Source organism: Hyperolius riggenbachi, chromosome 1 (genome assembly GCF_040937935.1).
Source record: "Hyperolius riggenbachi isolate aHypRig1 chromosome 1, aHypRig1.pri, whole genome shotgun sequence".
NCBI lineage: Eukaryota > Metazoa > Chordata > Amphibia > Anura > Hyperoliidae > Hyperolius > Hyperolius riggenbachi.
This window is the reverse complement of record NC_090646.1, coordinates 324028408-324052417: the sequence shown is the minus strand read 5'-3', so window position 1 is coordinate 324052417 and position 24010 is coordinate 324028408. Positions and strand designations below refer to the sequence as shown.

At 46.3% G+C, this 24010-nt stretch overlaps 1 protein-coding gene and 1 long non-coding RNA gene across 2 annotated transcripts in view; one reads left to right on the top strand and one right to left on the bottom strand.

The window, feature by feature from the left end:
- The window catches only part of LOC137509805 (receptor-type tyrosine-protein phosphatase S-like), a 782862-nt gene that overhangs the window by 9198 nt on the left and 749654 nt on the right, over positions 1-24010 (bottom strand). The window contains exon 34 of the mRNA XM_068233857.1: positions 20266-20401. Coding sequence (XP_068089958.1) covers positions 20266-20401 — 136 coding nt within the window. The remainder of the gene's footprint in view (positions 1-20265; positions 20402-24010) is intronic.
- Positions 1-24010, top strand: part of LOC137509821 (uncharacterized) — a 229904-nt gene that overhangs the window by 140964 nt on the left and 64930 nt on the right. The gene's annotated exons all lie outside the window — the stretch shown is intronic.

The window sequence follows — 24010 nt, the reverse complement described above, 5'->3', positions numbered from 1 at the left end:
CCCCCGATCTCTCGGCGTCTTGAAGTAGTACGGCGTGGTTTGACCGTTTCCCATAGGGGTGCCGAGCGAGCAGAAATGTGACTGCGTGCAGGGGAGTTGGCAGGCAGGCACAGATGTAAGGCTTCAAACTTTTGCTGGGCCTCCTCAGGTGTGGTTACGATTACTTGCTTATTCTGGTGGGTGAAGATCAGTTTAAAGGGAAACCCCCACTTGTATTTTATGTTGTGAGATATCAAGATTTGTAGATAAGGTTTCATGGCACGTCTGCGCAGGATCGTTGAAGGTGCAAGATCTGTGAAAAGCTGGTATGTATACCCTTGGAAAGTGAGGTCGCCTTTATCCCGTGCAGCCCGCAGCAGGGCCTCTTTAGTATTGTAGAAAGTGGGCTTCACTATCACATCCCGGGGAGGACCGTTAGGCTTGAGTGGGATGAGGGCTCTATGTATACGGTCGAACTCCAGCCTGTCAATTGGTATTGTTGGATCGAGTTCTTGGAAGAGAGCAGTTATGGTAGAATTAAGGTCAGTCACTGACTCGGGGACCCCGCGTATTCGGAGGTTGCAGCGTCGGGCCCTATTCTCGAAGTCCTCCATTTTAAGCTGAGCTGACTGCATGTCTGTTTGTACTGTCCCGATATCCCTTTCATGGGCATCTAAAACCACAGTGGCATTGTCCATTCTTTGCTCTAGGGCATTAGTGTGGGCCCCTAGCTCTCTAAGCTCTCTCTTAAGTTGGCGGGTAATGTGCGCAGAGGCCTCATCCAGCCTGCGCTGAAGAATAAGTTCAAACTGCTCTAGCAGTAGTTTATCCCGAGACTCAATGCCCCCAGTACCTTTGTCAGTTGTGGTCGGTCCCCGTTGTGCTGGAAATAAGGAGACTGTGGTGCTCGCGTCTGAGGTTGAAGCCGGCGACACTGCCCGCTGATGTCCAGGCGCCATCTTGGCTGCACCATCCGCAGAGGGGGATGACTGTTGCGGCGTATCTTTAGAGGCATTGCCTCGGGTGACAGGGAGCTGCAGCTGTTGTCCGTGCTCTGCAGGCTGAGAGGAGGCGAAGCTACCATCCTCTGAGATGAGGGCCGGGGATTCCGCACGAGGCTGATCAGGCGCCATCTTGGTCTTCTTGCCGCGAGGAGAGAGAGGCTGGCGTGTCCTTGCTTTGGGTGTTTTGCCGGAAACGGCGACCGCCCATCTGTGTTCCTGAGACTCTTATGGTCTCAATCAGGTAGAGGAGCAAATTAAAAGTCCGCTGTGACAGGTGCAATTAGGGCAAATGCAGCCGGAGGGTGCAGAGCGAAGCTAACGTGCGTCCATCAGCTTTGGTTGCTGGCCACGCCCCCTTGTATTAAGTTTCAACGATGGCAGCACTAATTGAGAATTTGGGGGTGAGTGTCCAAATAGAGGATAAATCTTCTATTTCGAGACAGGTATTCAGCTCACGTTCCCATTTTTGTGATATACGATGGTTTTGGGGTGAAGGGGGGGTGGGGGAGGGGTGTTAGAAGGGGTAATGATGCACTTATATAGCAGGGAAATCAGGCCCACAGATTCGGGATCAAAAGCACATACAGTGGGTTGCAAAAGTATTCGGGCCCCCTTGAAGTTTTCCACATTTTGTCATACTACTGCCACAAACATGAATCAATTTTATTGGAATTCCACATGGAAGACCAACACAAAGTGGTGTACACGTGAGAAGTGAAACGAAAATCATACATGATTCCAAACATTTTTTACAAATAAATAACTGCAAAGTGGTGTGTGCATAATTATTCAGCGCCCTTTGATCTGAGTGCAGTCAGTTGCCTATAGACATTGCCTGATGAGTGCTAATGACTAAATAGAGTGCACCTGTGTGTAATCTAATGTCAGTACAAATACAGCTGCTCTGTGAGGGCCTCAGAGGTTGTCTAAGAGAATATTGGGAGCAACAACACCGTGAAGTCCAAAGAACACACAAGACAGGTCCAAGACAGGTCAGGGTTCAAGTTATTGAGAAATTTAAAGCAGGCTTAGGCTACAAAAAGATTTCCAAAGCCTTGAACATCCCAAGGAGCACTGTTCAAGTGATCATTCAGTAATGGAAGGAGTATGGCACAACTGTAAACCTACCAAGACAAGGCCATCCACCTAAACTCACAGGCCGAACAAGGAGAGCGCTGATCAGAAATGCAGTCAAGAGGCCCATGGTGACTCTGGACGAGCTGCAGAGATCTACAGCTCAGGCGGGAGACTCTGTCTATAGGACAACGATTAGTCATGCACTGTACAAAGTTGGCCTTTATGGAAGAGGGGCAAGAAGAAAGCCATTGTTAACAGAAAGCATAAGAAGTCCCGTTTGCAGTTTGCCACAAGCCATGTGGGGGACACAGCAACCATGTGGAAGAAGGTGCTCTGGTCAGATGAGACCAAAATGGAACTTTTTGGCCAAAATGCAAAACGCTATGTGTGACGGAAAACTAACACTGCACATCACTCTGAACACACCATCCCCACTGTCAAATATGGTGGTGGCAGCCTCATGCTCCGGGGGTGCATCTCTTCAGCAGGGACAGGGAAGCTGGTCAGAATTGATGGGAAGATTGATGGAGCCAAATACAGGGCAAACTTGGAAGAAAACCTCTTGGAGACTGCAAAAGACTTGAGACTGGGGCGGAGGTTCACCTTCCAGCAGGACAATGACCCTAAACATAAAGCCAGGGCAGCAATGGAATGGTTTAAAACAAAACATATCTATGTGTTAGAATGGCCCAGTCAAAGTCCAGATCTAAATCCAATCGAGAATCTGTGGCAAGATCTGAAAACTGCTGTTCACAAACGCTGTCCATCTAATCTGACTGAGCTGAAACTGTTTTGCAAAGAAGAATGGGCAAGGATTTCAGTCTGTAGATGTGCAAAGCTGGTAGAGACATACCCTAAAAGACTGGCAGCTGTAATTGCAGCAAAAGGTGGTTCTACAAAGTATTGACTCAGGGGGCAGAATAATTACGCACACCCCACTTTGCAGTTATTGATTTGTAAAAAATGTTTGGAATCCTGTATGATTTTCGTTTCACTTCTCACGTGTACACCACTTGGTATTGGTCTTTCACGTGGAATTCCAATAAAATTGATGCAGGTTTGTGGCAGTAATGTGACAAAATGTGGAAAACTTCAAGGGGGCCGAATACTTTTGCAAGCCACTGTATATGTTCAAAACTGGTTCTTGTTAATAAAGTCATGCTGTTTAATAATTTGGGCAAGAAAGTGGGCTATTTGTAGATAGTGGAAGCATCCTTTTGCAGGGAGTTGCCTCGTTTTTTTGAGGGAAGCATGAATTTTAATTGTTTTGTCAGTGACAAGGTCGAAAATAGAAGTAAGTCCCTTGTGCTTCCACCAATGAAAGGCTGAGGGGTTATCCAGGCCCGGGATGAAGTCAGGTGGCCGAGGAAGGAAGTAAGGGGCAGGTGTGGAGAAACAAGGCAAGACTTGAGTTTAACTTTATTCCAGATCTTTGCACTAGTCTTGATAAATTAGCCAAATTATTTTATATATACTTTTTAATATTTTTTTTTAAAATAATATTATACAATAACTGTATAATTTCCTATACTTCGAAATACCGTATTTTTCAGACTATAAGACGCTCTGGACCATAAGACTAGAAATGGCCCGAATGGTTCGACTGCAAACTTATTCGCGCAAACTTCGGTGGTTCGCGTTCGCCTCCTATAACTTTATGGCGGTTCGACCCGCCTCCTATACTACATCATTAGGGTCAACTTTGACCCTGTACATCACAGTCAGCAGGCACAGGGTAGCCAATCAGGCTACACTCCCTCCTGGAGCCCCACTCCCCCTTATAAATAGCAGGCAGCGTCAGCCATTTCACTCACTCGTGTGGCTGCAGTAATTAGAGAAGGGAGAGGTGCTGCAGAGACATTAGGGAAAGCTTAGTTAGGCTTGTTAGGTTGCTCTTTCTTGCTGATCCTTATTGCTAAAAAGCACTCCTCATCCTCAACAGCTCTTTTGAGAGCTAATGTTGTTCTTGTGATCTATTTTGTGTGTGTGTGTGTGTGTGTGTGTGTGTGTGTGTGTGTGTGTCACAGACACTTGTGTTGCATATACAGCCCAGTCAGTCAGTCTTAGCTGCTGGACCTTGGCCCCTTGGTAATTCCTACTGTTTCCTACTATGCCACTGCAGGGCCCAGCACATTCAGTGACTACCTGTGTGTGTGACAGGCAGCTGCACATTTGTAATACCCATCACTGCATATACCTACCTGTTGTTCAGTGCACCCACCTACCTACGTGAGCGCACGCAGTTTGAGATTTAATACCACCAGTCACTGCACCTGTTCATGGTACCAGTGTGTGTGTGTGACAGGCAGCTGCACATTTGTAATACCCATCACTGCATATACCTACCTGTTGTTCAGTGCACCCACCTACCTACGTGAGTGCACGCAGTGTGATATTTAATACCACCAGTCACTGCACCTGTTCATGGTACCAGTGTGTGTGTGTGTGTGTGTGTGACAGGCAGCTGCACATTTGTAATACCCATCACTGCATACCTGCATACCTACCGGTTGTTCAGTGCACCCACCTACCTACGTGACCGCACACAGTGTCACTGCACTTGTTCACGGTACCTGTGTGTGTGTGTGAGACAGCTGCACATTTGTAATACCAATCACTGCATACCCACCTGCTGTTGTTCAGTGCGCCTACCTACCTACGTGACCGTACGCAGTGTCACTGCCCCTGTTCACGGTACCTGTGTGTGTGACAGCTGCAAATTTGTAATACCAGTCATTGCATAATTGTTCACAGTACCTGTGTGACCGCACGCTGTGTAATATACCAGTCCGTGCATACCTGTTAACTGCACCTGTGTGACAGCTGCACATTGTATTGTAATACCAGTCACTGCATACCTTTCACTGCACCTGTGTGACTGCACATTGTATTAGTCAAGTCAGTGCATACCTTTCACTTCATCCCCCCCGATATGGACAAAACAACAGGCAGAGGCAGACTCAGATGAAGGCCACCCGGCAGGTCTGTTCGAAGTCGTGCTGATGTGATTTCATGCAGCCCTGGACCAAAGTACAGTGCTCCGAAGAAGGCACGTCCCATCAACTCCCAAGTTTGTCAGGACGTGGTTGACTATTTAACACAGAACACCTCATCTTCGGCAGCCACCAGCGCTACTACAAGCACCACATCCGCTGCATTTGACACTTCGCAGGAGTTATTTGGTGGGGAATTAACTGATTCACAGCCACTACTGTTACAACAAAATGAAGGCGCTAAGCAAGTTACACCACCTCATATGTCTGAGTTAGGCGACACTAAGGAGTTAAGGTGTGTGGAGGAGGATGATGAAGTACTTGCTGTTGGTGCAGTTTATGAGGTGTCTGAGGCAAGCTAAGCTGGGGAGGATGAATATGATGATGACGATGATACGGATGCCACGTGGGATCCTAAGAGACAAGATGACCAAGGGGACAGTTCAGAGGGGGAGTCAGAGAGGAGTAGGAGGAGACGAGTTCCTGAAAGAAGCAGGGGGAGCTCGTCGTCAGAAACAGCTGGTGGCAGTGTCCGGCGCCATGTATTGCCACCTATGTACAGCCAGCCAACATGCCCTTCAACGTCAGCTGCTGATGCCACCATAGTGCTATCACCCCAGGGGGGTTCAGCGGTTTGGAAATGTTTTAGTGTGTCTGCCTTAGATCAGAGCAATGCCATCTGTTCTCTCTGCCTCCAAAAATTGAGCCGTGGAAAGGCCAACAAAAAAGAAAAGGCACAAACTGCAATGGGAAGAGCACCAGAGGAAAAGCAGCACACAAAAGAAAAGCCACCCTCCTTCTCCTCTTCCTCCTTCAGGTGCAGCATCTTAAGCCTCTTTCTCCCTTGCACCTTCACAATCACAGCCACCCTCCTCTACTCCGCCTCTCACCTTGAGCGGTTCCTGCTCCTCTGCCCACAGCAGCAGTCAGTTGTCCATGAGGGAAATCTTTGAGCGGAAGAAGCCAATTTCTGCCAGTCACCCTCTTGCCCGGCGTCTGACAGCTGACTTGGCGGAACTGTTAGCTCGCCAGCTGTTACCATACCAGCTGGTGAACTCTGAGGCCTCGTAAATTTGTGGCCATTGGGACACCGCAGTGGAAGATACCAGGCCGCAATTATTTCTCTAAAAAGGCAATACCCAAACTGTACCGTGAAGTTGAGAGGCAAGTGGTGTCATCTCTGGCACACAGCGTTAAGCCACGGGTCCATCTGACCACGGATGCCTGGTCTGCCAAGCACGGTCAGGGCAGGTACATTACTTACACAGCCCATTGGGTCAACCTGGTGACCGCTGGTAAGCAGGGAGTGTGTGGCTGTGCAGCGGACCAACTTGTGACACCTCCACGGCTTGCAGGCAGGCCTCCTGCCACCTCCTCTCCTCCTGCTACATCCTCTTTGCTGTCGTCATCCTCCTCCTCCTTGGCTGAGTGGCAGTTCTACTCTACTGGTGCTGCGATCTCCTCTTCAGCTACACAGCCCCAGCTCCCCAGGGCCTATGCTGCATGCCAGGTACGACGGTGTCACACCATCTTAGACATGTCTTGCCTTAAAGCGGAGAGTCACACTGGAGCAGCTCTCCTGGCTGCTCTTAGCAAACAGGTGGATCAGTGGCTGACCCCGCACCAACTGGAGATCGGCAACGTGGTGTTTGACAATGGCAGCAATCTCATTTCGGCTTTGAATTTGGGAGAGTTGACACCTGTACCCTGCATGGCACATGTGCTGAATCTCATAATTCAGAGATTTGTGTCGAAGTACCCAGGCTTACAGGACGTCCTGAAGCAGGCCAGGAAGTTGTGTGGGCATTTCAGGCGGTCTTACACAGCCATGGTTCGCTTTGCCAATATTCAGCTTAGAAACAACTTGCTGGTGAGACGCTTGATTTGCGATAGCCCGACTCGCTGGAATTTAACCCTGGTTATGTTCAACCACCTGCTACAACAGGAAAAAGCCGTCACCCAGTATCTCTACAACTACAGTAGAAGGACACACTCTGGGAAGATGGGATGTTCTGGCCGAAATACTGGACACTAATGCGAAATGCCTGCAGGCTCATGCGGCCATTTGAGGAGGTGACAAATATGGTGAGTCGCAGTGAAGGCGCCATCAGCAACTTGATCCCGTACGCTTCCTTCTTGAAGCGTGCCGTGCGTAGAGTGGTGGATCAAGCTGTGGAAGAGCGTGAACAGGAACAGGAGGAAGTGTTGTGGGATCAATTCTCATCAGAACAAGATGTTTCCTCAACACCTGCAGCAGCACAGAGGGGGGAGGAGGAAGAGTCATGTGGGAACGAAGAGTCAGACTCAGATGATGAGGAATGGGTTTTTTGGAGGAGGAGGAGGAGGCGGCAGAAGAACAATCACAGCAGGTGTCGCAGGGGGCTTGTGCTGCTCAACGTTCCCGTGGTATTGTTCGTGGCTGGGGGAAGGAGGAGAACTTACCTGACGTCACTAAGGAAGAGCAAGAGGAGATGGATAGTACGTCTGGATCCAAATTTGTGCAGATGGCATCTTTCATGCTGTCCAGCCTGTTGAGGGACCCCCGTATAAAAAAACCTCAAGGGGAATGAGCTGTACTGGGTGGCCACGCTACTAGGCCCCCGGTACAGGCACAAAGTGGCAGAGATGTTTCCAAATCACCAGAAGGCAGAAAGGATGCAGCACTGGCACAAGCTGGCAACTATGCTTTACAGTTTGTTTAAGGGAGATGTCACAGCACAACGCAATAAAGGTACCACCCACTGCCAGTAATCCTTCTCTCATGTCCACGCAGGCAAGGACAGGACGCTCCAGCGATCTCATGGTGATGTCGGACATGCGGACATTCTTTAGTCCAACGCCTCGCCTTAGCCCTTCCGGATCCACCCTCCACCAACGCCTCGACCGGCAGGTAGCCGTCTACCTGGCCTTAAGTGTGGATGTAGACACTGTGAGCAGTGATGAACCCTTGGACTACTGGGTGCGCAGGCTTGACCTGTGGCCAGAGCTGTCACAATTTGCCATCCAACTTCTGTCTTGCCTGTAAGAAACTATACGTTAGTTGCTATTGGCAACAACACTACACATTTTTTCCAGCACCAGCAACTCATTAATAAGAGCTGCAAACACGACTCTCATCACAGCAACAGCATAGGAGATAGAACTTCTTAGGCGTCCTCAAAGTTTAGGAGTTTATTCAGTCAACAGATAAGACAGTACATTTCATTACATCTTAGCGAAGCAGATTGTTCTGTAGTAAGTCTTTTGCGTTACAGCCCTTGGCTACCTTCCTGGTGAAGTGTAACCAGTCTTGCTCTTCTGTCTATCTATACTAAGTTACATCTATACTACGTATATACAGCATACAGATAGATAAGATGACAAGATATAAATACAAGTAAAGTGCTGAAGCCAGCAGTTACAGGACGCAGAAGAGTGTCTCTCCGTAAGCCGGCGGCTGGTTTAATACCGACCAGGAAAGAGTTAAATGTGACATCATCTGAGCCAAACCCCCAGGCCTACAATTGGCGGGCATGGGCATATGATCCACCTTATTAATTAATATTCCATTGCTTTATACCCTAGTTACAAAGAATGCAATGTTTTGTAAATATCAGCTTTGTTTACCTTTCTGTCGTCTAACGGTCGGGGCAGCTTAGACCTATGGCCTTCCACAAGGAACTTGTTCCTGGTAACTGGCCGCATCATCTCTTCTGCGAGAAACTCTGCTTAAAGGTAGACTCTGTGAACCAAGCCTTTTAGCTAACCTCAGTTCAGGCAAATGAGGCCTACATATAATACTTAAATTATAACATTGCACTGCCTCAAGCCTCCTGTCAGAAAGGACCTTCAGCGCAGCTGGAGGCATTGTCACTGATAAGAGAAGTCGCCTAAGTCACAAAAGTGTTCAGTACCTCACCTTTATCAAAATGAATGAGGCATGGATCCCAGAGGGCTACTGCCCACCCGAAGACTAAGTCAGTCCCCACACACAGCATCTCTGCCTGCACGCCCTGTGACTGCCTGCCCAGTGTCACAAGCCGCTAGCCATGGCTTTGAGTCCGGGCAACTCTCATAACAACATGCACCGTTCTAATACTTCTACCAGGAGTTAAGTATATTTGAATGTGTGTCTTGCTTATAGAATAAAACTTATTATGCTCTAGAGGCCTTTTGTGTATTTTAGTTTTAGTCTTCATCTGCCAACCACAACCTTCTTAGTAGACTTTCTGCATCTGGTCTTTTAGTAAGACTGACGGGCTTTGCATGTGATTGTCATCTGAGAAAATATTAAACTAATCTTGTTAATTAACATCAGCTTTATGCTGCAGTGTGTAGATTAGTCTCTATGTATCCTTTTTTGCACTAGCGCTGTGTTTGTTTGCTTGTTGACAAGTGTGTCTTGAGTACTGTAAGCAAAAGGATAGGATTTGCAAAGACCCCTTTGGAAGTGTGATCAGGCAGTCCCAAATTAGGCAGCTCTCTATTCCGCTATGTAAGTAAAAGACAAAAAAAGAGAGCGCTGTATAAAAGTTAAGTTAATCTGTAAACCGTCCTGTCCAAAACAGGTCTCATCTGATTCAATTATGGCTGTTTGCAGAAACCAGCCAGAGAAGGCATGTGTCCCTTTAAGGCCAGCCAGAGACCAGTTTCTTATGCTAGGTACACACGTTGCGTTCCCGCACTCGATTCCCGTCGATGCGCCGCTCGATTCTTGTCGATTTGTTTATTTCCGACATGTCCGATGAAATATTCAAACAGCGGGAATTGCTGGGTGGCTGGAAAGATTTATTGGGCATACAAGAAAAAGGGGGTTCAGACAATGCATTTTTACAGAGGATCAGCCACCATTTCCTCAGGTCAATAAAAACAATACGGCAGCATTGGTGTGTATATATATATACATACACTTTTTTTTATATATATCTCACTAATATTATAAATGTGAAACATTGGCTGAACAGATTTGAATGAAATTTGGCACACACATAGTATATTACCTGGAATAACATGTAAGACAAATACAAATTTTGCTGTGAAAATGTAAACTGCAGCCATTCTTACACTGTTTATGTTTGGGTTCTCAAACCTTGCACAGTTGGTCACTGGGTGACTGGGATTAACATTCAGAAAAGTGGGTGGAGCCTACAAAAGCCAATCACAATTCATCTATTGATTTTCAACAGGAATATTTAATTGCTGCCATTCTTGCGCTGTTAATGGCACAATCCTCAAACCTGGTACAGTTGGTTATTGGTTGACTGTGGTTCAAATTCAGAAAAGGGGATGAAGCCACAGCCAAACAGATGTGTTTCATTTCAATGCAAATTATTGATGCCAAAGACCGCAAAGCTCACAAACTAGGTCATTAAGTAACTGAGTAATTGTATATTAGGGTTAGAAAAAGTGGGCAGAGCCAACACCAGCCATATACAGTACATACCCGGGCAACACTGAGCCATCAGCTAGTGTATATATATATATATATATATATATATATATATATATATATATATATATATATATATGTGTGTGTATATATATATATATATATATATATATATATATATATATATATATATGTGTGTGTATATATATATATATATATATATATATATATATACATATATATATATATGCTGTATATATTGTTGGCATTACAGATATATAGATTGGCCAATCAGCATTGGAGGATTGGGGGTTGAGTGGTGACAAGGGAGGCATTCATGGATTACATTGTATAAATGGCAAGGAAGGGTGGGAAAAGGAAGAGGAAGGGGAGGAGGAATTGGTCCTAATGAATAAATGCATATTCATAAATGGATCACATTGGACAATTGGCAATTCTTAGGCAGTGCCATCGCCGCGGCACTGCCTAGTAACCGTGCAATGCGCATTCCCTTGCTATAGCTGCTAACAGCTATAACTACGGGGAAGCCGCACCCCATCACTGCCACACTTGGGTTGAGTCAGCATCCCCTATACATATCTGGACCAACGCCATCCAACAAAGAAGTCTGCACCACCTTCCCTGGGGGACTGTACATCTGACCAACGCCGTAAGAGGTTTTTTTGCAGCTTCCATGATGTGCTTCAGTTCAGAGGCAGTGGGGGTGAATTCCCTGGGGGTGAGAGGTCCAGGGCCCACCCGCACTTCCCTCTAAGTATCACATGGTGGTTTGGGGGCCCCAGCCAGTGAGAGAGCCTGGGGCACCCAGCTGTCGTGCAAACCAGTGTTTGTGATTTTAAATTTCTTTTTTGCAGCTTCCAGGATGCAGTTGACAGGTGACCTGGTAGAGAGGGGACCGTGTGGGAGATGTGCCTACATGGGCGTCCCTGTAAAAGATGTAATCTACGATTACGTCCACCCGAAGCCTCCCACCTGAATACTAATTTAAGCAATTCCTGCTAGATTTGGTACGGCAGGCAAAGGGTGTATGACAGTACACCTGATTGGCTGACTGGCGCCTGCTGACCAAATAAAGGTAGGAAAGTGCTTTACCTGGGAGCGAGCAAATTGTGTGTTTTGCAGTTAGCATTCAGTTCAGAGGCAGTGGGGGTGAATTCCCTGGGGGTGAGAGGTCCAGGGCCCACCCGCACTTCCTTCTGGGTACTGCATGGCGGTTTGGGAGACCCAGCCAGTGAGAGAGACTGGGGCCCCCGGCTGTCGTGCGAACCAGTGTTTGTGTGCAACTCTGTAAGAGCCTGGCTGGCCATAAGGAACACATGCCTTCTCTGGCAAACAGGCACAATTGAAATAGGTGACACCTGTCCTGGACAGGACGGTTTACAGATTGACTTATCTTTCATACAGTGCCCTCTTTTTTTGTCTTTTACCTTGAGTACAGTAAAGCATAGTGGTGGGAGTGTCATGGTTCGGGGCTGCATGAGTTCTGCCAGAACAGGGCGGCTACAGTTAATTGTGGGAATCATGAATGCCAACAATGTACTGTGATATGGCAGCAGTAAGAAAACACAGCAACTGGCACTATGACAGCATGCAAGGCAGCTCACTTCTTCCAATCACATATGTTTCAACAATTCCACTGGTATTACACACATTCAACAGACTGCGTGCTCATGGTCCAGAAGAAAGAGCATCAAGTTCATACACCAAACAGGGATATATAAGATCCGGCACTGCATCAATCTTTAATTTAAAGGAATACTATTGATGTATGCATTTATTTTGAAATGCTGTATGTTGTAGCACACATTAGGACAAGTACTAGGAGCAATTTGATTCCTCACACAGCTGTTCCTCTCAGCTGTAAAATCCTCCGTCAGTTTTGGCGTCAGTGTTGGATACAAAATGTATCTAAATACTGGGCTCCCAGAGGGCTAGACCATATCGCTGCACAGGGGAGTTGCTATCAACCGTTCAGTTTATAGTTTAATTATCACCTTGCTGAAATAATCTTGTTGATATGGTGGTAAGGGGTTAAAGATTCTAGCAATGTGTGTTTATTATCTTTGCTTCTCTTGACTGATAAAGATACTAATACTGCTAATTGTAGACAGTGGTCTGCCCCTCTCAGCAGCTTGTAAAGTGGATGCAGCCAGGAGTGAATCACCTCAAGCAGGCAGCCAGTCTGAGTGTAAACACAGACTACTGTTATAGCTAGTTATATATTCCAGCAATATTACAGCCTCAGATCAGCCTGTTTCTCCTCATGTCTCCTGCATGCTGTGAGTGACACAGTGAAATATATTTGTGAGCTGTGTGACAAAGTAACCAAGCAGCTCAGGGTGACCCAAACTACTATGAGCTGTGTGAGAAATGAATTTTTAAGCAGGGATAGTGAGAGAGAGACCTGGGTGAATAAATAAAGTGCCCCTAGCACTAGTGGTAAATAATGTGTACACTAATATAGAGTATTAAAATTTTTTTCGTTTCAATCGATAGTATTCCTTTAAGAGAGCTTTATTGCTAATGGCTCTCCCAGTTGCTTAAAAATATTCCACATGCAAAATAAACATGTATGGTGCACATACCCGTTGTGGTTAGGTAAGGTTGTGGGGCATGATGGTGGTTACGGCCCGCCTAACGAATGTTTCGCTTTGGCAGCGTCTTCAGAGGCAGTGTGGCGACCGCGGCTGTCCGTTTCCAGAATTTGTAGCAGGGAAAGAAACACTTCCGGTTTCCTGCGCCGAGTTACGCGTACGTGATTACGCATGCGGGCACTAACGTACGCATGAAAGCGTAGTGACGTCAGTGCAAGCTGCGTACCATGCCTGAGGTTGCTTTCCCAGATCATGATCCAGCACCTCTAACGCTTGGCCACAAGATGGCAGTCACAAACGGGTATATGCTGATTCATTCACATTTAAAACAGGGAAGTCCCATTGTGCATAAGGGAATGCAAAAGTCTCAGCTGAATATGCTGATAAACTTGAATAGGGCCAATATAGGGGATAAATCAGGCAAATACAACAACAGTGATTTGATTACATTTATTAAAGCTATAAGTAAGTCGCTTAAAAAAAAGCTCTATTTAAGAAAACACACCTCAATTAGCCCTATTACATGCATTCCCAAAATGCACATGTTATACCCTTATCTTTAAAAGCATGAAGCAAAGACATATAGGACCTACTCTATACTAATTAGCTCATAGAAATGAAACTGGCTACATCTTAAGGGTCAAGAAAGCATGCCATTTCTACATTTTCATTAAGGCCTAAAGGGCCCATCGCATCTGTCCTTATAATCCAGAATGTCTCCTTCCTTAGGAGTAGACGCTCTCTGTCTTCTCCTCTGTGTGGCACTGGCATATAATCTAGACCGGCAAAAGTCAAGCAGTTTGGATTGCTTCTATGGGTTGTTCTTACATGCTCTATGAGTAGGGCATCCCTACCCTGATTTAATAGATCTACAATGTTCCAACACTCGTGTCTTCATTTCTCTTGCCGTCATTCCTATATAGAAACGGTGACAAGGGAACCATAGGATATAGACAGCAAATTTTGTTTGACAAGTGAAAAAGTGTTGTTCTTTCATATCAAATGTTTAACCACTTGCCGACCGCACGCTTATACCGTGCGTCGGCAAAGTGGCAGCTGCAGGACGAGCAGCGCAGTACTGCGTCGCCAGCTGCAGGCTGATTAATCAGGAAGCAGCCGCTCGCGCGAGCGGCTGCTTCCTGTCAAATCACGGCGGGTGGCTCCGTGAATAGCCTGCGGGCCGCCGATGGCGGCTCGCAGGCTAAATGTAAACACAAGCGGAAATAATCCGCTTTGTTTACATTTGTACGGCGCTGCTGCGCAGCAGCGCCGTAAGGCAGATCGGCGATCCCCGGCCAATCAGCAGCCGGGGATCGCCGCCATGTGACAGGGGACGTCCTGTCATTGGCTGCACAGGACGGATAGCGTCCTGTGCAGCCCGGATCATCGGGGAGGGGACAGGTAGGAGAGGGAGGGGGGAATTTCGCCGCGGAGGGGGGCTTTGAGGTGCCCCCCCGCCAGCCACACGCAGGCAGAAGAGATCAGACCCCCCCCTGCACATCATCCCCATAGGGGGGAAAAAGGGGGGGCAATCTGATCTCTCTGCCTGCACCCTGATCTGTGCTGGGGGCTGTAGCACAGATCACTAATAACCACGCTGGTCCTTAAGGGGGGGTAAAGGGTGGGTCATCAAGTGGTTAAAGAACCTCCACCATGCTTCACTGTTGCCTGAAGACACTCATTACTGTACCACTCTACAGCCCTTCGACGCACAAACTGCCTTCTGCTACAGCCAAATATTTCAAATTTTGACTCATCAGTCCAGAGCACCTGCTGCCATTTTTCTGCACTCCAGTTCCTATGTTTTCATGCATACTTGAGTCGCTTAGCTTTGTTTCCATGTCGGAGGTATGGCTTTTTGGCTGCAACTCTTCCAAGAAGACCACTTCTGGCCAGACACCTCTGGACAGTATATGGGTGTACCTGGGTCCCACTGGTTTATAAAATTTTAGAGCCGATGGCACTGCTGGACATTTTCCGATTTCAAAGAGTAATAAGCTTGATGTGTCTTTCAACTTCTGCACTAAGTTTCCTTGGCTGACAACTGCATCTACAATCATCAATGATGCCCGTTTTCTTGTGCTTCTTCAAAAGAGCTACCTATAGGAGTTGATTCTGGTTTGAAGGCAAAAGGTAGTAACACCAAATATTTATTTGATTTAGATTTTACTTTTGTTCGCTCACTTTGCATTTTGTAAATTGATAACAATAAACAATCATTATTAATATTTCTGAAAGCATTCGGTTTACAGCACCTGCCTAAAAATTTGCACAGTACTGTCTTCACTTCTAACCAGTATTGGAATGGTTTACTTCATTTCCAAAGAGTACCTCTTCCTGTTCTACATGTACCAGCAAAGAATAGAGGCTTAAAGGCACCTTTACACTAGATAACAAACACAATTTTGTGCATGCGCTATAATGCATAGCATGCCTGGGCGTGTTGCATTTTGGCACAAATCATTAGTGCTTGCACTAACTGACCTGACCCGACAGGAAATCACTTTCTTCATGCAATAAAGTGTTCCGGGGTGCATTACATCACAACTACAACAACAAGGAATGCTACTACTGTGAACGGTAGCATGAAAGTCAATGGACTTTCATGTTACCTTGCGCGTCACACACAATGTGTGGTGCGTCATAATGGACAGCACCACAAATTAATGTGAAAGAGCACTTATGCGCCAGAACAAGTGTTTTGTGTCATGGGGATCAGAAAATATAAAGGAAAGGTCAATCTCCCATTTAGCAAAATAATTTGCCTGACCATGACAGGTGCAGGATGGGCTGTTCTGAGCACCTTGACTATCTACAGGATATTTTGTGAAGAGTAGCCAAGGATTTGCCACTCCAAATTCTTCCAACTGTTTAGTAGAGATGGCCTGAACTGTTCACCGGCGAACGGCTCCCAGCGAACTTCTATGGCTTGCGATCACGGAGAACCGCAAACTTTTGCGGAAGTTTGATTCGCCCCCATAGTGCATCATTAGGGTCAACTTTGACCCTCTACATCACAGTCAGCAGGCACATTGTAGCCAATCAGGCTACACTCCCTCCTGGAGCCCCACCCCCCCTTATAAAAGTCAGGCAGCGTCAGGCATTGGACTCACTCGTGTGCCTGCAGTAATTAGAGAAGGGAAAGGTTGCTGCAGAGACATTAGGGAAAGCTTAGTTAGGCTCTTGTAGGTGTTATCTTGCTCCTTGCTGATTCTTATTGCTAAAAAAAATCACCCTTCAACAGCTCTTTTGAGAGCTAATGTTGTTCTTGTGATCTATTTTTGTTTTTGTTTTTTTGTGGCCCACTTGCATTATATACAGCTCTGTCACTCAGTCGCAGCTGGCCTTTGGCACCTTAATTCCTACTGTGCCACTGCCAGGCCCAGCACATTCAGTGACTACCTGTGTGTGTGACAGGCAGCTGCACAGTTGTAATCCCAATCACTGCACCTGTTCACTGTTCAGTGCACCTACCTACCTATACCAACGTGAGTGCACGCATTGTTAATACCACCAGTTATTGCACCTGTCTTTGCAGTCTGTGTGTGTGTGTGTGTGTGTGTGTGTGTGTGTGTGTGTGTGTGTGAGACAGGCAGCTGCACATTTGTGATCCCAATCACTGCACCTGTCCACTGTTCAGTGCACCTACCTACCTATACCTACGTGAGCGCACGCATTGTTAATACCACCAGTCATTGCACCTGTCATTGCAGTCCGTGTGTGTGTGTGACAGGCAGCTGCACATTTGTAATACCAGTCACTGCAACCTGTTCACTGCACCTGTGTAACCGTACATTGTATTAGTCAAGTCAGTGCATACCTTTCACTTCATCCCCCCCAATATGGACAAAACAAAAGGCAGAGCCAGAGGCAGGCAAACTGGCAGGTCTGTTCGAGGTGGCGCTGTCGTGATTTCGTGCGGCCCTCGACCAAAGTACAGTATTCAGAAGAAGGCACGTGCCATCAACCACCAATATTGTCAGGATGTAGTTGACTATTTAACACAGAACACCTCATCTTTCTCAGCTTGCGTGACATATCTTCCTCTTCCTGCTCTGATTCTGGCACCCCACTTAACACTCCACCACCAAAGTGCCATCACCCCAGGGCTCAGCGGTGTGGAAATTTTTTTGTGTGTCTGCCTCAGATGAGAGCAATGCCATCTGTACTCTCTGCCACCAAAAAATGAGCCGTGGAAAGACCAAGACCCGCGTAGGGACAACTACCTTACGAAGGCACATGATTACAAAGCACAAACTGCAATGGGATGACCACCTGAGGAAAAGCAGCACACAAAAGCAAAGCCACACACCGCAGTGGAAGATACCAGGCCGCAATTTTTTCTCAAAAAAGGCGATACTTAAACTGTACCGTGATGTTGAAAGGCAAGTGGTGACATCTCTGGCACACAGCGTTGGGTCAAGGGTCCATCTGACCACAGAAGCCTGGTCTGCAAAGCACGCTCAGGCCTGCCCGAAGACTAAGTCAGTCCCCACACACAGCATCTCTGCCTGCACGGCGTGTGACTGCCTGCCCCAAGACTAAGTCGGTCCCCACACAGCATCTCTGCCTGCAGGCCGCTTGACTGCCTTCTCCGCCACCACCAACAGGGTCCACCAGGACTCCAGGCTAGCAGCGGCCGCTATAATAATTTTTCTGGTGCGTGTACATGCCTGCCTAATTTTTCTGGCTGCACTGAGGCTGCAACAACAAAACAAAAGGCATGTACATGTGTCAATTCCCCTTCGTGATCGTTACCTTGCCACGGTGAAGGGGCTTGCGTATCACAATGAAGCAATGACCGCCGGCTATATGAGTGTCTCGGCGGGTGGCACACCAAAGATAATAAGGTTGTTGCTTCATTGTGGACAGATCAAATTCGATCAGCTGGACAATCACTGTTGTTCTGTCATTGAGGTACCTCAGCCTGGCGACCATATGGGCTTGAAAACCGCTATCGCCTGCACTCTCGCCACGGTGCACACCAGTCCAACATGGCCGTCAAAACACAAACAGCTGTTTGCGGTGCGTTACACAGTGAGTTTGGTGTGTCAGTGTGAAGCAGTACTCTAATTACACTCCCTGATTGATGTATACACATGGAAGATGTTTTAAAGCACTTTAGGCCTCCAATTTAGCATGCAATTTGATTTCTGCCTTAAAATGCTGCTTTGCGTCAAATCCAGATTTTTCCCCCGGGACTTTTGGCATCTATCCCACTCATCCATGCAAAAACTCAGATGTTAGACCCCTTGAAACATCTTTTCCATCACTTTTGTGGCCAGCATAAATGTTTCTAGTTTTCAAAGTTCGCCTCCCCATTGAAGTCTATTGCGGTTCGCGGAAGTTCGCAAGTTCGCAAACGTTTGCGGAGGTTCGCGAACCCGGTTCGCAAACCTAAGATCGGAGGTTCGGGCCATCTCTACTGTTTAGAGAATTGTGTCTATGCCAATATATTATGGGTGTTATCACTACTGCATGATATTGTAAGGCCTGGCAGATCTCTCGTCTTCCTTTAGTCTTGATACCCCAATCTAATTCCACGCTCTTTACCTAAACAGCAATCCCCTCTGTGAAGGGGAGACAAATATGCCTACCCAACTACAGTTACCCCGTAGGACTTCAGTGTGCAAAGTATAGAGACTGAGGCCAGGTAGAAAAGACTACTACCAGAACCCACTACACATGATAAACGTTACTGGATGATATCAGTACTGCAGGAAGCACTTGTGGAAAAGACAACACAGATCTGGGCAGAAGTAGTGGACTAGAGACAGGGAGGAAGGTTACTCAGAGTGACCGCAGCTCTGGGCTTCCGATAACAGCCACAATAAACAAGACCAGGATGACTGCTCAGAGCGACTGCAGCTCTGAGCTTCCAATAACTGCGACAATAAACCAGACCAGGATGTTTGCTAAGACCGACCACAGCTCTGAGCTTCTGGTGTACTGCCACATGATTAAGACAAGGACAGACAGACAAGACCGTAAGACCTAATCGCTACCGCAGCGATGACAAACTTTCACACAGGCACACACAAGACAGAACTGTTAGGAGCGTAACTAATAGCAACTGCTGCTATAGTCACGTCCAGAGGAGCAGGAATAGCAGGAGCGCCATTCACTACTGCAGTGATGGCTATGTCCAGAGGGGACTTCGCTGTTTTCCCACGCAGGAACAGCAACCATCCACAATGAAGCAAGACCAGGTAAATTACAATTGAGACACGGGATCCAGCCAACAGCTACGGCAAAGCTGAAAGCTATGACAGGCAAAGCAATGCAGCAGGAAGAGGCTTTTATGTAGACATCCACCAATGAGGGCAGACATGCAAATTCCAACACAGCTGAATGGTAATCACTCAATCCTGTGTTATGCTGGGGATACACGGTACGAACCGGCGGCGCGATTAGCCGCCGGATCGACTCCCGCCGCGATCCTGCTCGTCCCCACCGCTGTCCGGATTGATTCCCGCTCGTCCCCGCGGGCGCTTCCTTATCTTCCGCTCGACTCCCCGCTATTGTCCGCCTGCGGGGATCGAGCAGGCGGGGATCGAGCGGAGTCATCGGATCTGTCGGAAACGATCAATCGAGCCATCAGCGGCTCGATTGATACGGGGGAAAAACGTACCGTGTATCCCCAGCATTACTATGATCGAAGGCTGCAAATTGATTACAGGTGGACACTCTTTACAAGTGCATGCAACACTTTGCAGCAACATGCGGGCAGGGAATTAAAATTCAGAACTGTCTAGCTGTAGAATATGTGGAGGGGGGGAAGGGGGGGTCTGCCACTGACACAGGAGATCTGGGTTAAAATTTCTTCCTTTTCAGTAAACCAGCACCTGTTCAACAAGGAGTCCTCGGGCTAGACTCCCTAACACTGCTACTGAGTGTGCCCAATATAAATGCTATTTGTCTTGTCTATAATGATGTAGATCCTGCCACACAGTGAAAACCATAGCAAATTCCAAGCTGCTAGATCTTTTAACGTGATGCAGGGCTGGAGGTAATATTTACTCCCAGGTGTTTAAGGGTTTTTGTGGGCCATTTAAATGGAACGTTTTCCTGGATCATGGAACATGACAATTCATATTGGACAATAGGCCATAAGTGAAATTCTTTCATGTGGTTATCTAGTATGGTGTATGGGCTGGTTAGGTAGAATAACATCTTATACGCATAAGCAGTGACTGTTCCCATAAAAGATGTAAAGTACTGTGTCTTACCTCTGTCTGCACCATTGCTGGTCTTTGAGTTCGCAGCATTTTTACAGTTTGGAAAACATCTACAACACCCTCATAACGCATCCTTTCTAGGACTATACTGAGGGTTATGAATACTCCTGTCCTGCCAACTCCAGCACTACAAAGAAGAAAACATTTTAAAAAAAAATGTATTATTTAATCAAACATTTTTGCAATCCTCCAAATAATAAAAATACATTTCACCTAAAAAGTATTACATTTTCTCTGTAACATTTCATTTTCTGTTTAGTAAGAACTGTATGTGTTGATGAATGGAAAAAGCCTTATCAGTATCAGCTCTCTTCAATAGCTGTGCAAAGATGTACAGAGGCGCCAATAGGGTAAAAGAGACTAAAACCGTTAAAACATTCAGTAGGCGGTGGTGGACCAGCTACTTGAAACAGACATGATGCTTGTCAGTATTGGCAATAATAATTTATTCACATGTACTCCTATAGATAATAGGATTATCACACTATCAATCACACTATGCACATTTTAACTGAAAGCTTTTCACAATGCACTGTTATGGAACGTTAAAAAAACATCAGTTTTTCAGTGTACAGTGTAAAAGATGCCTTATGCAGCTATTAAAGACCTCCTGATTGTCTGTTACTACAGTATCACACTGCCCTACAAATTACCCCAAATGCCCATGCTATTATATACACAAGATACATTAACAAAGCAGCCAACCTCCACCGTCTCCATTTTTTAACACAAACATTTTTTGATGCCTAGCGGCTAGCTCTCAACCTCCCGATTTAATGTTTAACCCTTCCTGACTCTTAACTTAAACTTTATCTCTTAAAAGGTAACCCCTTCCTGATGCCTAAATTCAACCATCGGATCCTAACAGCTAAACTCAATTCCCTTCTACTCTATCCCCTAACCTTGATTCAGCTGTGCAATACCTTAATGATTTCATGATAACCTACCAGAACCGAAAAGTGTGCCAGGCATTTCTGCTAAGTAATAGTCAAACACACAATACTAAATATCACCTCCATCTGCCAAAAAATGGCAGTTGTCTATTTGGTAATTACATTCTGGCTCCCATAATTACTATCATTGATAAAGATGAAGCCGGCCCGGCACCATCCAATGCTCTTTCACAGTTTTATTAGCAGACTCTCATACAATCCAGCAACGTTTTGGAGCGTAAGGCATGCTCCTTTATCAAGCTATGACAGCCTTACAATGACACATATACCAACAGTTTAAATACCATACCACTTATTTGAATAAACCTATCACTGGCTGTGTAACATTATTTGCCAATCCCTAGTCGCCATATACAGGTGGACCTGATGGGGAACTGTTAGCCATCTATAGGAACGAATAGAAAATGAGCTACCAACCTGCAGCAAATGTCCGTAAACTTCACACCCCCATATGCCAGCACAGCCTCCAAACCCGATGTAGTAGCAGATAAAACCTCCCATAGGGTCTCCGGACCTAATGGGGAACTACACGGCGGGGGGGCGGCACTGTAACATCACATGGACGTTACCAGGGAGACCGAGAAGACACGGCGGAGTCCGAGCCGACAAAGAGGCAGGACCGATGTACGTCACTGCCGAGCAGGCCGATCACGTGGATGCAAGTCCACCAATCGGCTGATACTTGGTCTCCCTGTCTAGCGAAGCAAGACCAGAATGTACAAGTTGCTATGGAGATGTTGCTAACGCCGTGGGGCTGCGTATGAGAGGGTGGAAGCACGGACAGTGCTGTAAACAATGCAGAAAGCGCCACTGTAGGAGCAGAGATACCAAGTTCCATATATAAACCACACTATCATATACATGGACATATAGCCAAACACATTAAGGCAAAGCATACCACACAATAGGCATGTAATCAAAATAATGCATAGGCATGAATAAGATGTAATAAGATGCCGGCTTCATCTTTATCTCTGACTGTACTCGAGTGGTGACCGAGTTGGCCGTGGCGTATCCGCTTTATCCATCTTGGGGTAGTGCACGTCTACTACTTTACTGCATTTATTACCGCTTGATGTGCACCCCCTACATCTATCCATACCATGGAACCGGTGGATATTGAGACGCTAATCTTCTCCTATACACCTGAGGAGACAGAGCAGAAGCACAGGGACTGTTGCAACAATTCTGCTGCAACCGCTGATGTGGCCTTTCTGAGTGCTGCAGACAAACGTGGCCTTAAGAGACAACTGGAAAAAGTACAAAAATCCAGAATAGCTCTTGAATTGCATTCGGCCACTTTTGCTGAAAATCATCGCTTGGGATGTACACCTAGAGGCATTCGGGCACATGTTAGCCCGATTATGTTCCCGAACGACCAAGCCTTTTGCCACACATGGATATTGATCAGGAACAGAGGAGCATTTGATGCCATGATGCTTACTATGTCTCGCATACAACAGGAGATCCCGAAGTTGGACAAACAGATTGCAGATCTCAAAATTAAATTACAAAGCATTCTCTCTGAGGAGCAATGGTCCAGTTTTAAGGAAGTCTTCTAATTTTTGTCAAACAGTGAAATCTAGAATCGAAACAATTAAGCTACAAAAATTTCAGTGAGATGAAGCTGACTACACAACCGGATATGTTTAGGTCAGGCAACAGCCATATAAACGCCTATAAAGCCACGTACTCTGAAAGGAGCACCAAGACCTCTGACTCCCTCAGGAGACCCTAATCAAGGGGGCTCATCAGATTTTTTGCCGGTGAGCACCCCAGAGGACTCAACAGACAACCAGTCAAGTCAAGATGAGCAAGGAGCGTGGGCCGCCGTAGGTGGCATAAAAGACAGGATCCGTCAGCGGCTGAGACAGAGACCAGGCCCATCCACAACATAGTAGTCAACATTTCATCATTTCAACTGACAGAGGCACAGCATTCCTTACTTAATAAGGGACTATTGTTTGCTCCCACCCACTGGCCTTACCCGCTGGGACTGGACATTAAATTGCAACAATTTTTCCATAGAATCAAACTTAAGTATTATTATCAACAGCCTCGCTTTATCTCTTCGACTGCCTCGACAGAGAATGAGGATCCTAATATGTTACGACTAGGGGATACCTCTCTATGTATTTCTAGTAAATTAAATCCGCCCTCCATCCAGGTTATTGATGTATTTACCAAAAAAGTGCAAAGAGAGGTAGACAAACTATTTCGTTCCAACTACTTGGGGATGAGAGTGCATCTTACTAATCTTACTCTCTCTGAGAGAAAAGCCTTGAAATAAATCTCCACAATGGATGCCATCACTATTAAACCTGCGAACAAAGGGGGTGCAGTGGTAGTAATGGACACCAAGGACTACTTGCATGAAGCAAAACGACAACTTGATTATATATCAACTTATACCTTACTACGCTGTGACCCCTTCCTGACATTAGGCGCAAGATTGACAGACTATTAGACCAGGCTGTGAGTTCTGCTATTATTGATACTAAGTTGGCCAATTTTTTGAAAATGGAGCACTGTAAGACACCTCGCTTATACCTTTGTCCTAAAATACATAAGAGGTTACAACAACCGCCTGGAAGGCCCATAGTGGCTGGAATTGATTCTGTTCTATCTCCGTTGGCAAAGTATTTAGATTATCTACTTAGGCCTTTTGTCATTGCTCAGAAATCATATGTACGGGACACAACCATGTTTCTTGAATTTATCTCTAATCTGGTCGATATCCCAGGAGGCAGCCTGTTAGTAATGTTGGATGTGGAGAGCCTCTA